General features: G+C 38.1%; 1 protein-coding gene across 1 annotated transcript in view; it reads right to left on the reverse strand.

The window, feature by feature from the left end:
• The window catches only part of LOC122797794 (cubilin-like), a 2,156,354-nt gene that overhangs the window by 1,609,417 nt on the left and 532,223 nt on the right, over positions 1-14,714 (reverse strand). The window contains 1 exon segment of the mRNA XM_044066315.1: positions 3,231-3,363. Within this exon segment, the coding sequence (XP_043922250.1) occupies positions 3,231-3,363 (133 nt within the window).

Genomic DNA, 14,714 nt, shown 5'->3' on the forward strand with positions numbered 1-14,714 from the left:
GTCATCTGCATAATGGAAGATTTTTGCATGTTTATTTTCTGAGTGGAGGTCAGTCACAATTATGTTAAGAAACAGAGAGCCTACAGTGCAGACTCCAACAGTCATGGGATGGAAAGATGTTATTTTTCCATTTAACAGCCTGTTTTGTCATGTACAAGTAGCTGATAAACCAAGCGAATGAAGGTGTAGTTAGACCTAAGAAGAATAATTTTAGTAGCAGTTTTGTGTGCAAAGCCTTTTCTGGGTCAAGGAAGTCTGCAAAGATTATTTTCCCAAACTTCTATTTTAATTTTGTAGTGGTTATAGAGTTAAGCAGTGCTATGATTAAGGTGGAAGCTATGCTGTGTTGGAGAGTAATATGTAAGATTTTCTTTCAAAGGATGGGCACATAGCTTTCGTTAATGGATCAATTAATTAGTGCAGAAACTTAGTAGGCCAATGCATCTGCCCCCATTTTAATCTATTCTCCTATGAGGTTATCTGGGACAGTTATGGTATATTTCAGTTCTAGAAGAAGCCTTATTATGGTGGAGGTGAAGATGGGCTCCAGGGAGAATGTTTTATGGTGGAAACTTGGTTTAGGCAAAGGATGCAGGGTAGCTGAGGTTGAGAGATTTAGGCGAGAAGTTACTAAGTTACTAAGTTAATGAAGTGTGTATTTAACTGTGAGGCCAATTCATTTGATTGATTTGATAAGAGTGACAGTGAGGGGCTAGGCTAGGTAATTTGGCCAGGCTTTAATGGAATACGTTACGGTGGTTTTGATTTAAAGTTAAGGGAATGTTGCAGTATTATTTCTGGCCAAATTTTATCTTTTGCTTTCAACTATTTCTGGGGCATATATATATATATATTTTAGGTTAGACTCTGTCTTATTTTTTTACCCAGTTTCCCATGCCTTGTTCTTCTGGTTCCCAATTTGCCAGATTTGGTTTGATTAGTTTTGATTGTTATAGAGGATTTACACTTAGAACATTGAGGAAAGTGGTGATGAATACAGTGATAGCATGGTCTAGTTTAACAGTTAGCAGTTTATTCTAGTTTATTAATTTTAAATTTGAGATGAAGGCATCTTTTTAGAAGGAGGACAGCTTGTGAGCATGGTTTTAGCAGTGGAATGTATGGATATTTTGGTTGTCCCTCAGAGTGAAGGTAGGGAGATGGTTGCTTGAAGTGTTGGGAAGAGTACCATCGGAGATAATTTTGCTTGGGGAGTATGCAAGTAACCATCCTAAGGTGGATTTCATGCCAGAATGCTTATTATACCTAACTAGGATGTAATACGCTGGGTAAGTCCAAATAAGTTTATTGCATCACTAAACTGCTTATAGTCTGCCAGTCAATATTTAGACCCCCTCATTATGACAGTTTCTTATGGCATGCCAGAAGAAGCCCAGGAGAAGATTTTTTCTGCTGTATTTATACTGTTGCCTGGAGGAATGTGAAATTCACATTAAGTATGGAGACTTGTGTTTGTTTAGTTTTAGAAGGAACATGAGATTTCAGCATTATTTATTTCTGGGGATTTTGAGGGATGAAGAGCAACAGAACTGTTGCGAATTATAGCAACACCAGTTGCATTTTTGGTTCTATCTTAGAATATTGAATCCTGGAGGTAGAATTTTCTCATCTTTTATATTTTTGATTTAGCCAAGTTTCAGTAGTTGCAATGACATCTGGTGAGTGGTGTGCTATCCCGAGATAGAAGTCTGCTAGTTTATTTCTATTGCTTCTTAAATTTATAATGCGGATAGCAGATGGTAGGAGCAGCTGTACAACAGTTGTGGTGTGTCTTTCCTGCAACATGAGTGAAGTTTTGATCTAGGTTCAGGTGCTCACCTTTATGCTTGCTTTGTTAATTCAGTTCCTTAAAGCCATACCGCATACTCTGGCCAGGAGATCTGATTTTCTTTTCCATGCTTTGCTTGATACAGATGCACAATTAACATCACCTTCCAGATATCTGTCAAGCCCAGTGTCTGCTGATGGAATGGAATTTACTGCTGTTCTCCTGACATCTTTCTTCTAGGTTTCCGGGTATGTTGTTTCCCCAGTGTTGAGAGCATGGGAGTTCTTACACACCAACCTTTCTGAGTGAAGCATCACCTGCTGAATGCCTTTAGGCACCATTTGCATATCTCTGACATGCCATTGATGGATATTTCCAGTTTCTAGGACAGATGTCTTTGGTCAACAACCAGCCCTCCTTGGTCTTATTCCCAAACAAACATCTTTTTCAGATGCAAATCATTTCTGGCAACCAAACTTCTATTAGCGTATGCCGCACTACAGTGGGGAACAGGCCATATACCTTTTACTTGCCTTACAGTGCTCTACAGACTGCCAGTACTTATTGTCAGTGAAATTAGTTTTAGGTCAAATAAAATTTAGGTCAAATGAAGTTTAGGTCATTTGGTCTCAATCAAATGAATTTTGAACATATGAAATTTAGGTCATGTGAAGTAGACCCATCCATACACATACCTCAGGTATACAACTCTGTGCATAAATGGAGCAGGTGTAGGTCTGGACACTCATGTGATAAAGTAGGACACATCTAGATATCAAAAATTATAGCAACATCTTCAGGAGTAGCTTCAAAGTTATGCTTGAAGTTTGGGTAGGATTATATTAATCTGTATAAGAAGTTATAGTTTGGGGTAGACCTTCATCTTTTCTTGTAAATTATTTAATATTTTTGTTTTACATTATTAGTAAAATTATAATCTTGCTTGTATTAATTTTTATAATGTTCTGATAAACTACCTCCTATATATTACCTTGCATTTACTTTCCTAAACTACCATTCTGCTTATAGGATGGCTGCAGCTAGTCTTTCTTGGGCCATACTATTTAAAATTATGTTGCACAGTCCACATATTAAATAATGACTGAATTATTAATCAAACACAAGAGATTTGTTAATCTTCATTACCTTCATATATAAAAGAATGTTTGCACTTTTAACCTTCAAACATAAATTAGCACAGAGAATATGGCTGCTACTTGCGGTTTAAATTATAACCCTTTATGTATCAAGTACATTTCATACATAGTCATGTAGTCATATGAGTCTGTAGTTATAGAATATGAGCTGAAGATATTCTGAAACGGCTTGTACATCATACATTATGATATAGACTAGTGTCAGTTGCATCTTTTAAGTAACTACAATTTATACTGTAAGAAAGACAGCAGGCATAGCAATACTATATGACTTATGTAATTACATGAAAGAAAGTTGTAGTCAATTGCCAGGAGAGCTGACGATATTCCATACACATTCGCGGTCTATTGGGTAAGGATCAGGATAGTTAGGACTATTGAAGGCGCCACTCTCCATGTGGTAAACACCACCACAAGCTGCAAAAAGAATAAAACAAAAGGTATATTAAAGCAATGGCAAAATAGAATGCTACTTCAGTGTAATAAAACAGAAAGGTCAAGTGTTTGTTGAATTATTATGCCAAAACTATAGTACAAAAAGTTCTGACTCTACTGAAAATATCCAACAAAGTCTCACATCTCTTAACTGTTGCAGCAAGGACAGTAATAGCCTTCAATGTGCTTGCTCCTTGTTTAGAATCTGCGTTATTAATAACTGCTATAAATTCAAGTTGTAATATTACACAAACATATGTCACAAGGTATAACTTAACATTATACAATGTGAAATGACTGCTTTAAAACAGTAACTGACTCCTATGAGGTTAAGGTCATGACTGAAAAAAATCCTTGGACCATTTCACCTTCCTTTTAGCAACAATAAATATAATAAAACATGATTAAAACATTCCATAGTGATAATTACAAGCACAACCAAACTACTGGGAAAATCATAAATAAGCAAGCTGTTTCACTGAAATGAGACCCAAGAACCCAATGTGTCACACAGCAGTGATTGTAATTTACAACTCTACAAGTATTACATTACACTATTCTAGTTGTACATCAAAAACGTTATGAGTCTATGAGTTTTGCACATTGATACTTGCAATACCAAATGTTTATGCTGTTTGCTCTATTACTCACCAGCACCTATTTCTGGACTTTGATAAAATATGCAGCTTGACCTTCAAACCTTAAATCTGCTGAATCCAAAATTATTGTTCTTAAAGGCATCATTCATTGAGTAATCAGATGTTTTAGTTCTTCATTATCATTTGCTCTCAGAGCAGGCAGCACAGTTATAAGAGCTGTGCCTCATAGATCCTGTGTCCAGAATTCACTTACTGTGTGGGGAATACATTCATTACATTCGCACATCTCCCAACATATCTTTGCTCTGACTATCCTTGGGTTAATTGTACACAGAATATAAGGGCTAAACACTACCATAGGAATTAAAGGTTAGGCTTCTTAAGATCCTCACAGATCAATAGCCTAGTAAACCCTTATGAACCTATGAACATGTGACTGCACTGGCCCAGTAATCAAGGAGCTTCAGTCCTCACCACTAACACCAGTGAGGGACGTGCACATTGGAAGGATGACAAGTACACACACAGTAAAGTACAATTTCCCTTAAAAGTACACATAGATCACAATCAGTCTGGGGATGTTTTTTCCCCCTCTCTCCAGATCCCCAATAAGACTCCCCACTGGCACAGCTATAGGGTTAAGATCTCAGCTGTGTGATCAAGCCAAAACTTCCAGCACCCTCTCTGTCCAACCAGTGCTTCATGTCTCTGCCTAAGTAGCTGACACACATACTTTGAGATTTGATTTAAATACAAACACACAGACACTCCTTGTGAAGGCTGGCACAGGTTTACTAGCTATGTCCCCTTCTTCCCAGACTATACGGTAGTACCACCTGCCACCAACCACCCTTATCAACTACTATAAAGGCCCTTACCAAAGGGTGCCCAATTTTACTGTGTAATGTTACTGTTATCCAAATAGTAAGTGTGACCAGAACTTTTAAGTCAATTTAGGAGTGGTCTATACAGTATTACCAAATACATATGCAAGTACTGTAAGAGCCTAAATATCTCTAAACAAAACCAGCCACAATTAAAAGGTTTAAATATATTTAATAATAAATGATAAAAACACAAGACAATGCTCATTAACTCAACACAGTGACAATAGAATTCAAAATCACAGGAAATATTTTAAAACAACAATGCAGGACAGTTTCACATAAATATAGAAAACAGCTAAACTAATCTTACTATTTTCCTATCTGAGAGAGATACTAAGATCTAAGTCTTACTTACACAGCCAGGCAAATATAGATGAGAAGTGCTGAAGAGATGTTTACAGGTCCAGAACAAAATAGAAAATGCACAGATTTTCTCTCTGAGATAGTTCTTATGTTACTACCAAAATTTCTGCTGAATCATCTCAGATTACATGATTCTTGTCATCTCTGCCTTAGTTCCCAGGTTAAAATTTAACAAGTATCTGTTAAAAATACCTATCTCTCAGAAGCTGACACTTCTTTCTTAGAAGCTTGCCTGTAACTGGAAGTCATAAAACAATTACCTTGGAAACCTGTAATTACCTCTGTTTCCAGACAATAGGAAAGCCTACAACTCTAGACAGTGTGTCTACTTTGAGAACAGAGATAGTGTCATAAACAAGTCCCTCTTATTTTCTTAGAGTTTGCAAGTTAACTCTGTATATTCCAGCCTTTACCATCAACACACAGATTTGCATAGGCATGTAGTTTATACACATTTCTGCTCTTTTCCAGCAGGGTGCACTGTGGTTACAATCCTGAAGCTCAGTACCGAACATATAGTTTTCTTACATTCCTAAGGAAAGCATACAAATCATATTATTATCAGCAGCCTTAACACTTATAATCACATTCATGTGTATATTATATCACCGAAATGTGTCTCCAAATAGTGAATGTTTTATTTAAATGCACACATGTCTGATCAAAAGATGATCTAGGTCTCCTCATGATGGCAGTAAATTACATCTGAGGTAATCCTCCCTAGACCATGATAGGAACAAAAATATTAAAGAGGCTAGAGGTTGGAACACTAATGCTGCAAAGTTGGATCAAACGAGCATCTTTAGGAGCCATATGTTAGATTGGATGGACCAAATGAGTAAGAGCCAATGTTTTATTTTGTGTGTGAACATGATATACCACTGTTCCTTACTGTGATCACCAGCAATGTCACTACTTCTCAGGAAAAAGTATAAGCTTGTTTTCTACACACAAAGTCAAGCATTTGTCTATTTCATTTCCACAGCAATATAAGACAAAACTACCATTTTCAAATCACAGTGCTCAAATTTTCAGTCGAGCAGTTATGTTTCACAGGAAGAAATTACTCCTGTCAGAAAGGATTTTGAAGGTAGATGACAATCAAGTGGCCTATCTTATCTGATTATATTTCATTGGATAAGATGGCTATTCTGCTCATCTAATGGCATATTTCCCAGTATTCCTAGTCATTGCAAGGAGGCCCTATTCTTGCTTCATGCATTCTTGAATTTACTCAATATTGTTTGCCTTAATGCCTTTTCAGAAAGATTGTTCCAATCAGAACCACCATTTCTAAGAAAGAGTATATTTTCTCTGAGATGCCTACTTTGTGCAGTCACATAGTGCCTCTTCTCTTTCATATTCATAATTCACTTTAAAAAAAATATGGTACACTTTTAAATATTCATATTTATTTATTTTCTTAAATATGGTACCTATTTGAACACTGTGGAGTCCTTTACCTGAAAGTTTCTATCATGCTCCCTTCCACATTTCGTTAAGATAATATATCTTAAACAATATTCCTCCCTCTCTTAACTTGATATTTGATGTAGACCAAGTATTATTTGTTTGCCTTTGTTTACCGGGAAAGTCCAACTGGGTAATACTGACTTTCAGAGGAAGCCCAGGGAAAAAAGCTCCATTTGCTTACATTGCATTATACTAAGGGGTCTATATCATATATTCGAAATTCCAAAATATTGAACACCATATGTTCGAACGTGGAATTTTGAATATTGAAAACATCAAACACTCAGAATAGCAAATTTTTTCCCAGGGAAAAAAATTTGCTGTTCCGAGAAACATACACACAACCCAAGCACACCAAAATAAATAAACCACACACATACAGTTAACAAAACCCAACCCCATACTAAACCATACATACGTTACTAACTATCCAGTTACCTTAACCCACACCCTAACCCTAAGGTCCATAACTATTGCACACATACAATACGAAACTATACACAAACAAAGCAATTAAAACACACACATACAGTTAACAAAACCCAACCCCAAACTAAATCATACGTGCATTACTAACTATCCACTTACATTAATCCGCACCCTAACCCTAAGATCCGTAACTCTTGCACCACAGTGGAGGAAATAGCGAAACCACAGAATGGCCCACCGAAATCTTGCCCTAGGTAAGATTTCAATGTCCTGAGGCTTCGATATTTTCATCATTCGATGTTGTGGGTAGAATGTTTTAACGTTTTCACTTCTTCAAAGTTTTGATATAGACCCATACCAAGTTCCAGTTAAACACAGAGTAGTTACATTTCTATTTGGGTCTACTTTACATGATTGACTTTTCACAAAATCAAAATTCATATGGCCAAGACCATATGATCGACTTTTGAAAAGCCGAACATGTAAAGTAAACACAAAAACACAACCAACACTTACCTAAATGCTCTCCACCCTGCACCCCCCGTGGAGGCTCTGCCCACCTCACCCCCCATAACTTAAATATACCAACTCCAAGATCACACTACAGTGCAGAAGAGGGAAATTTTCCCATTCTGCACTGTACGGAGATAGCGGTTCCCCATGATCGGCTTTTCAAAAGTCAATCATATGGTCTCGGCCATATGAAGTTCGACTTTGTGAAAAGTCAATCATGTGAAGGGGACCCTTCTATTTACATCTATACACAAACAGTAGTTGTTACACTTCTATTTACATTAATACACAAATAGTAGTTACATTTATGCATCCTAAGATTTTACAGAGGTGGAAGTACTATGCCGGTTGCTCCCTTTTGTACTATCTCTTTCCTATTTCTACTTGTCTACAAAAAGTGAGCAATGAATCATCATTTGCTTCTGGTAATGCATTTCTTTATAACCCAACATTTTCCCCTTCCTTGATACTTTCCCAGTCTCCTTGTTTGCTTTTAGGTAACAGTTCTTCTTCTGTTGTTTTTGTCTTCTCCACAAGAATTAATCTAGCCATCATGTTATTTTATAGGGTTCTGCTTTCCAAATGCATTCTTTGCCATCTTTTTCATCGAGCTGGTATATTTCAGACCGTTGTTACAACATTGATAAGTCCTTCCAGCTTTCATTTCAAAATTCCTCAGTCTTTGAAGTAACCATATTAAGTGCTGCTGAAAGGTACTACTGTGATCTGTACTAAAATGCTTGCTAACCACAACAGAAAGGATAATTGACATGATGATATATTTGATACTCCTTCTGCTCCTTCTTCTTGAAATAAATACATTTTGTTGCAGCTGTCTCTTTCATGAAAGGATAAACATTATCGATTCCAAATAAAATAAGCAAAATGGTAAAAAAAAAAGCATCTTCTTCATACAGTAAGGATAAGATAACATTTAAAGATTATATAAATATGCTATCCTTAGATATTATTTTCAGTGCCATTTGTTTTTATGTCACATTGGTCATCATTTTACATTCTCATTTAATAACTGACTTGCATAAGTTAAGCGACCATTTTCTTGGAGAGATAAGCATCTAATATGAAAAAGAAGCACAGTCACATATGCACGTTTCCACTGCAACATGAAAGGCTTTATCAAATGTCAAGAAGGTGCTGCTTTGTATAGCTGTTTGCTTGGATCTGGGATACATTTACTCTTCCATCTGCTATAAAAGGCACTAGTAATGCCACATTTGCAGAACTGGGCCCTGTTCTAGTTCCATATAGAATCAAGGAGATTAGGCTAGTAGAAGACATGTGAAGGCAGAATTTTAATTTAATTCTAATTAATTCTAATTCTAATTTAAAAAAAAGCTACAACTCTGCCATTGGTATATACTGCGAGGTGATTTTTTTCTTACTCCAAGGGCAGCAGCACTAGTGTTAATTATAATAATGTTGATGGTGGTGGAGGTGAAACTCAGCACATGAGGAATGTGAGAGGTACACCTCGTGGAAAATACAACCTTAAGACATTTGCTCAAATCCACTTATGCATTTGCTTTTATGTTTGTTCAGTGTGAGTATTTTACCACCCACCAAGACTCCCCTGAAAATGGGCCATGGGCTGAGGATGACTATCTGGTTAATAGATTTCACAACTATTATAATTTCAATGGTATGCACTGAAAAGTTACCCAGGTTATGAGAGAAATGGAGACTCTCCAGTGTGGCCAGTATGTACAGAACAGGCAGGATATTAGGAAAAATGGATATGATATGGATGTACTATAGTGTGATGGGCAAGTGTAAAAAAAAACACTGATGTGGAACAAAGGATCACAGATGGTTGGATAGAAGCTAGAAGAAAGATGCTTTAAAGATTACTTAAAATTTACTACTCCACAGAAATGGCAGTACATCCTTAGGATACATTGTTACCGACATTGATGCCCTACAGGTGAAATGAGGGATTCATGGATCTTATGACAGGTAAACGAATGAAGTTAAAAGGGTAAGGAGAGGAGCAGCTGCTGATCAAGTGACTAATTGCAACATACATAGAGGCCATGATAACACATTTCTTTTTCTATTGACACGTTCATAAATTAATGTTTGACAACTAGACCAGAGTATTTTGGCTCTGTCTTTAAAATTTCTATGGATTATTTTCTTAAGTTTAATTTTATTGATTTTTTTAATTATTATTTTTTTTAATACCATGTAAGTGGGCTGGTTGAGAGACCCCTTTCAGCCATGACTCAGGTCCAGTGGTACCAGTAACATACATGAGATTAACATACTCAGGTTGTTTCAAAATATTAATGCACGGCTGACAAAGCAAAATAATTAGGCATAAATAAAATATTCACATATTTAGGCATATGTATAGATAACTTGAACATCAGATGAATTAGGCAGGTAGTCAAAGACAAAAAGCAGTTACAATATGCATATTTATATCATCTACAGATGGCACAAAATATCTGTGAGCTTGTAATGCATATATGGCCAATGATTAGTCGAAATAATTTACTGCACAGTCCTAGCAGGGTCTGTGAATATGCAGCTCCAGTTCATCAGTCAATGATGGAAGACAGCTAGCCAAAGCAGCATATTCTTCATCGACAAGGGAGAAAATAATTTGCTCAACTTCTGAAAGACTTGGTTGGCTACAATCACCTGCATTAGAAGCTGAAGTTAAGTGCAAACTTGCAGTACTGTATTTCAGTCTTCTGTTAAGTACAAACTTGAAGTTTTAAAAGTACTGTATTTCATTTTTTCTGTTACCTAATTGTTTCACTGTATAGTGTGCTGTGTGTCTCTCTGCAGTTAGTTCCCCACTCACCCTCCCTGTTCTTGTGTTGGTGACTCTGGAATTGCCCGCCCCTCCTGTAAGTCTGCATTTGAACACTCTTCCTGGGTCCATTTCATTTGCTCACTTAACCAAGTACAGTGAGATCATATTCTGAGTCTAGTGTTCACTCTACTTAATACAGAGAGAAGATTTGAGAAGGCCAACCCACTTAGATTCTTCCTTCCTCTCTACTTGCACTTTACTAACAAAAAAAAATAAAATAAAAAAAATTGCACTTTATTCATCTGCTTTTACTGTATTTGTGTTTCCTCCTACTTTATTTAGCTTTTTGCCTCTTCTTAAAAGTACTCAGTTTTATTTATTCTGCTGCATTTATTACTGCTTGGTAGTAGCCTGATTAAATTGTAATTGTTATTTTAAGCCTTTTGGTTTAAGCACTTGGGCTTCATACCGGTTGTTTTACATTAAGAAGGTTTGTGATCTGCACTGTTGTGGCAGGACAGGTAGCTTACATCCTTCTAAGCTGGAAATTGCTGATTGAAGGCTCCGTGTCTGCTATTCTAAAAGTGTATTAGTGCTGGTTTAAGCACTTGGGCTTCAGGCCAGTTATTCTATATTAAGAAGGTTTGTGGTCTGCATTCTTGTGGGAGGAGAGGCTGGATTCTGCCCTTCTCAGCTGGGAATTTATGGTCACATGCTTATTGTGCCTGCTTATTTGAAGTGTTTCTTTCTGAAATTGGTGACCCTTGTTGCTGTAGCATAGACCAGATTCAGGCCTGCTCAATCTAGCTTTGTTTGTATAACTTGAGCACTGATCCAGGCCATCTTTTTTGGAGAAGGTTCCTCTGCACCCTAGTAGCAGGAGTGTGCAGTTAGAACTTGTCTGATTGAAGACTGCTGGAACAGGGCTCAGTTTTGAGCTTTTTTCTGGTTAATTGGGTAACTTGTTTAAATCAGTTTGTTCGTTTTCTATTGTTTTATATATATATATATATATATATATATATATATATATATATATATAATTGCACTTAATTCATCTGCTTTTACTGTATTTTTGTTTCTTCCTACTTTATTACTAGGGGCATTGACTACAACTCTGATCTGAGATATATAACAATAAGTATCCTTTTCTGTGCATTTAAAGTGTTTTTGATTGTATCTGCTTTGTTTTCTGAAAAAAAGAAAAAATATATATACTTGTTTCCCACCTTTCTAAGCTAGTATACTCCAGTTTTTAGGTTAGTGCTGAATTCAGGGCTGTGTTACAAATCTCTGTGTTTGTCCATACCTTACTTGGATAGAAGGAAGTTTCTCTGTTCACCTGTGAGACAGGGGAGTTTTGAACAGCCTATCTGTCCCTTGGAGGAGTGATTTCAGCCCAGAAATTAGTAGTTTATTGGCCATTTTGGGCTAATTTCTCTCTCTTTCATTTCCCTGCTATAAAAACTGCATTTGCCCATTTTGCACACCGGGCAGTGCTGGTTAGCTAGGGTATAACTATTCCCGGCTCCACAAAGTCTCCTCTTCAAAATTTCCCTTGGAACTAGACAGACTTTCAACTTAAGCACTCAAGCCATTAATTTTTCAGCCCGGCACTTGCTCAAAACCCATAGCAAGCACTTATAAACCCTAGCACTAGACCCCCCTGTACTGTACAGAAGGACAAGGCTCTCTATTCTACCTTAACAGCCACTAAGTAAAACAATTCACTGTACCTATCCAGGCATGTCCAAAGGGCAGTTTCAGGTATACTCTCCTGACCAACTGGTGAATCTGGACATTTTGAGGCAATGTTACAACTGTCTCATGTACACAGACAACCCTCTCCTCCTACCACCAATCACTAATACATGCAAGAGATGCAATTATGCAGCCAAACTGGAGGCTAAGCTCTCTCAACCCAAGACTGGATCAGACAGTCAAGAAGAGAAAGGAAATACTTGCATCACACCACCAGTCTCACATAGACCCATTAAACCAGCACCGGCAAAAAACACACATAAATACATGAAAACATACTCGGAGGCTCTAAATAAAAATCTGCAAAAGCAACAGAGACCTCCAAAGCAGACATCCAAGCAACCTCCACCCCCCAACACAAACCATGAAACACATACTTCACAAAACCAGTCTGCCATGCAATCACAGCCCATAAGGCAGAATAACATACCCAACATTCTAGTAATAGGTGACTCTATAGTCAGGCACATTGACGTCTCACTCACTAGGCTGAATAAGGAGAAGGTTACTGTTAGCTGCCTGTTGGGTGCCAGGATCTGCCACATAACACAAGCACTCAGGTCACTCCAGAACAAGTACAAATATGACACTGTCATTGTCCATGTTGGTGTAAATAAACTGAGCCGTACCTCCCTGGACTACATGAAAAGAGACATGGAAGAGCTCTCTGATCATGTAGCCCATGTCAGTATGACCCTGACCCTGAGCAGCATCCTGCCCTCACCAAGAATGATACCACAGTATAAAGAAAAAATTATCAATTTCAACAATTGGCTAAGTTTTGGGTGTCATTCAAAGGGGATCTAGTGTCTGTCTGCCTGGGATGACATGCTCGACAAGCCATGCTGCTTCGCTAGAGACGGCTTGTTGCATCTGTCACCCTTAGGCTTTTGAATACTGGCCAAGGTTCTTGCCACCCCCATAGTGCCTATTTTAGGCAATGCTCAAAAGACAAACCCACCACCGTAAATAGCACAAGTAACAAAAAACTGAGGGTAATGTTACTCAATGCCAGAAGTCTAAAACTCAAAATGCACACACTCGAGGCACTCCTCAGTATGGAGAAAATCAATATATCTGCAGTAACAGAAACCTGGTTTAAGGAGAGCACCCCAACGCTACAAGGCTACAACTCATACCATACATTTCGGCCACAGAACCCAGACTGAAATACAAAAGGTGGGAGTGTATCTATATTCATCAAGGATACCCACACCTCCAGGTTAGTGGCACAGCATGATGCTTCAGAGATCATCCACGTGCAACTAACAATGGGCAAAACTGCAATTCAGATTGTAGCTTGCTACAGATCACCATCATGTCCCAGGACCCCCATTCTGCATTTCTGGAAACACTGGGAAACATAAAGGTCCTACCAAACACCATAATACTGGGTAATTTCAATTACCCAAACATTAACTGGGAGAACTACTCAAGTACTAACTCCCTTGCCCAACCTTTCCTAGAATTTATAAACTCAAATGCCCTGGATCAACTGGTTAACACTCTCACCAGAGGTGACAACATATTAGACCTGGTCATCAACAACATGGACAATCTGTGTTCCACACCAGAGGTCAACCCCTCACTGGTTAGATCTGACCATAAACAAATCACTTTGGATATCCACATTCCGTCCCCACCCCCAGACAAGGAACCCAGCGTGAAAAACTTTTCAAAAGCAAACTTCATGTTACTTAAGACCGAGGTGGAAAGTTTCAAAGCCCCCATGCTAAAGGATAATGCTGTCCAAGCTGCAAAATCCTTTACTAATGCATTTTACAGGCAGCTACAAGAATGCATGGATTGTGCTATCCCAAGCAAAACCAAGACTCACTCCTCCAAGAAAAGGAAACCAGTCTGGTGGACTCCTGCCATAAACAAGCTATACAACAGAAGGAGGAAACTAGTACAAAAAAAGAGTAAAATCCCAAGAAGGGAAGACATCCCTGATCAACATCAGCAAGAAACTACGATCCGTCATAAAATCTTCCAAGGCGAGCTTCGAAAGAAAAATTGCCAAGGACTCCAAAGATAACCACAAGACATTCTTTAGTTATGTCAAGAATCTAAGTGGCAATATTCAGATCTGCTCGGAATTAGTGCAGAATGGCACAAAATACACTGAACCGTCCAATATCGCCAACATCCTGGCAGACAGGTTCAGTGCAAACTTCACCCCCCCTCACCCCCAAAATGGCCCATAACCATACCAGAAGAATGTAGACCCCCTGAAATCACAGACACTCAGGTTAAAACACCCCTCTCCAAAACCAAAAACACAGCATCAATGGGACTGGGCAGTGTCCCAGGCTGTGTCCTACATGAGCTCAAAGACAAACTAACCCCTCAGCTAAACGCACTGTTCAAACTCAGCCTCTCCACAGGCTACGTACCCATAGAGTAGCACACAGCAATGGTTATTCTGCTCCACAAAGGTGGAGCCACAACAGTCCCTGGGAACTATACATAAGCCTAACTAGCTTGGTCTGCAAGGCTATGGAGCATATCATCATGGAACTCATT

The sequence above is a fragment of the Protopterus annectens genome, chromosome 3.part1 (genome assembly GCF_019279795.1).
Source record: "Protopterus annectens isolate FY-2018-M chromosome 3.part1, PAN1.0, whole genome shotgun sequence".
NCBI lineage: Eukaryota > Metazoa > Chordata > Ceratodontiformes > Protopteridae > Protopterus > Protopterus annectens.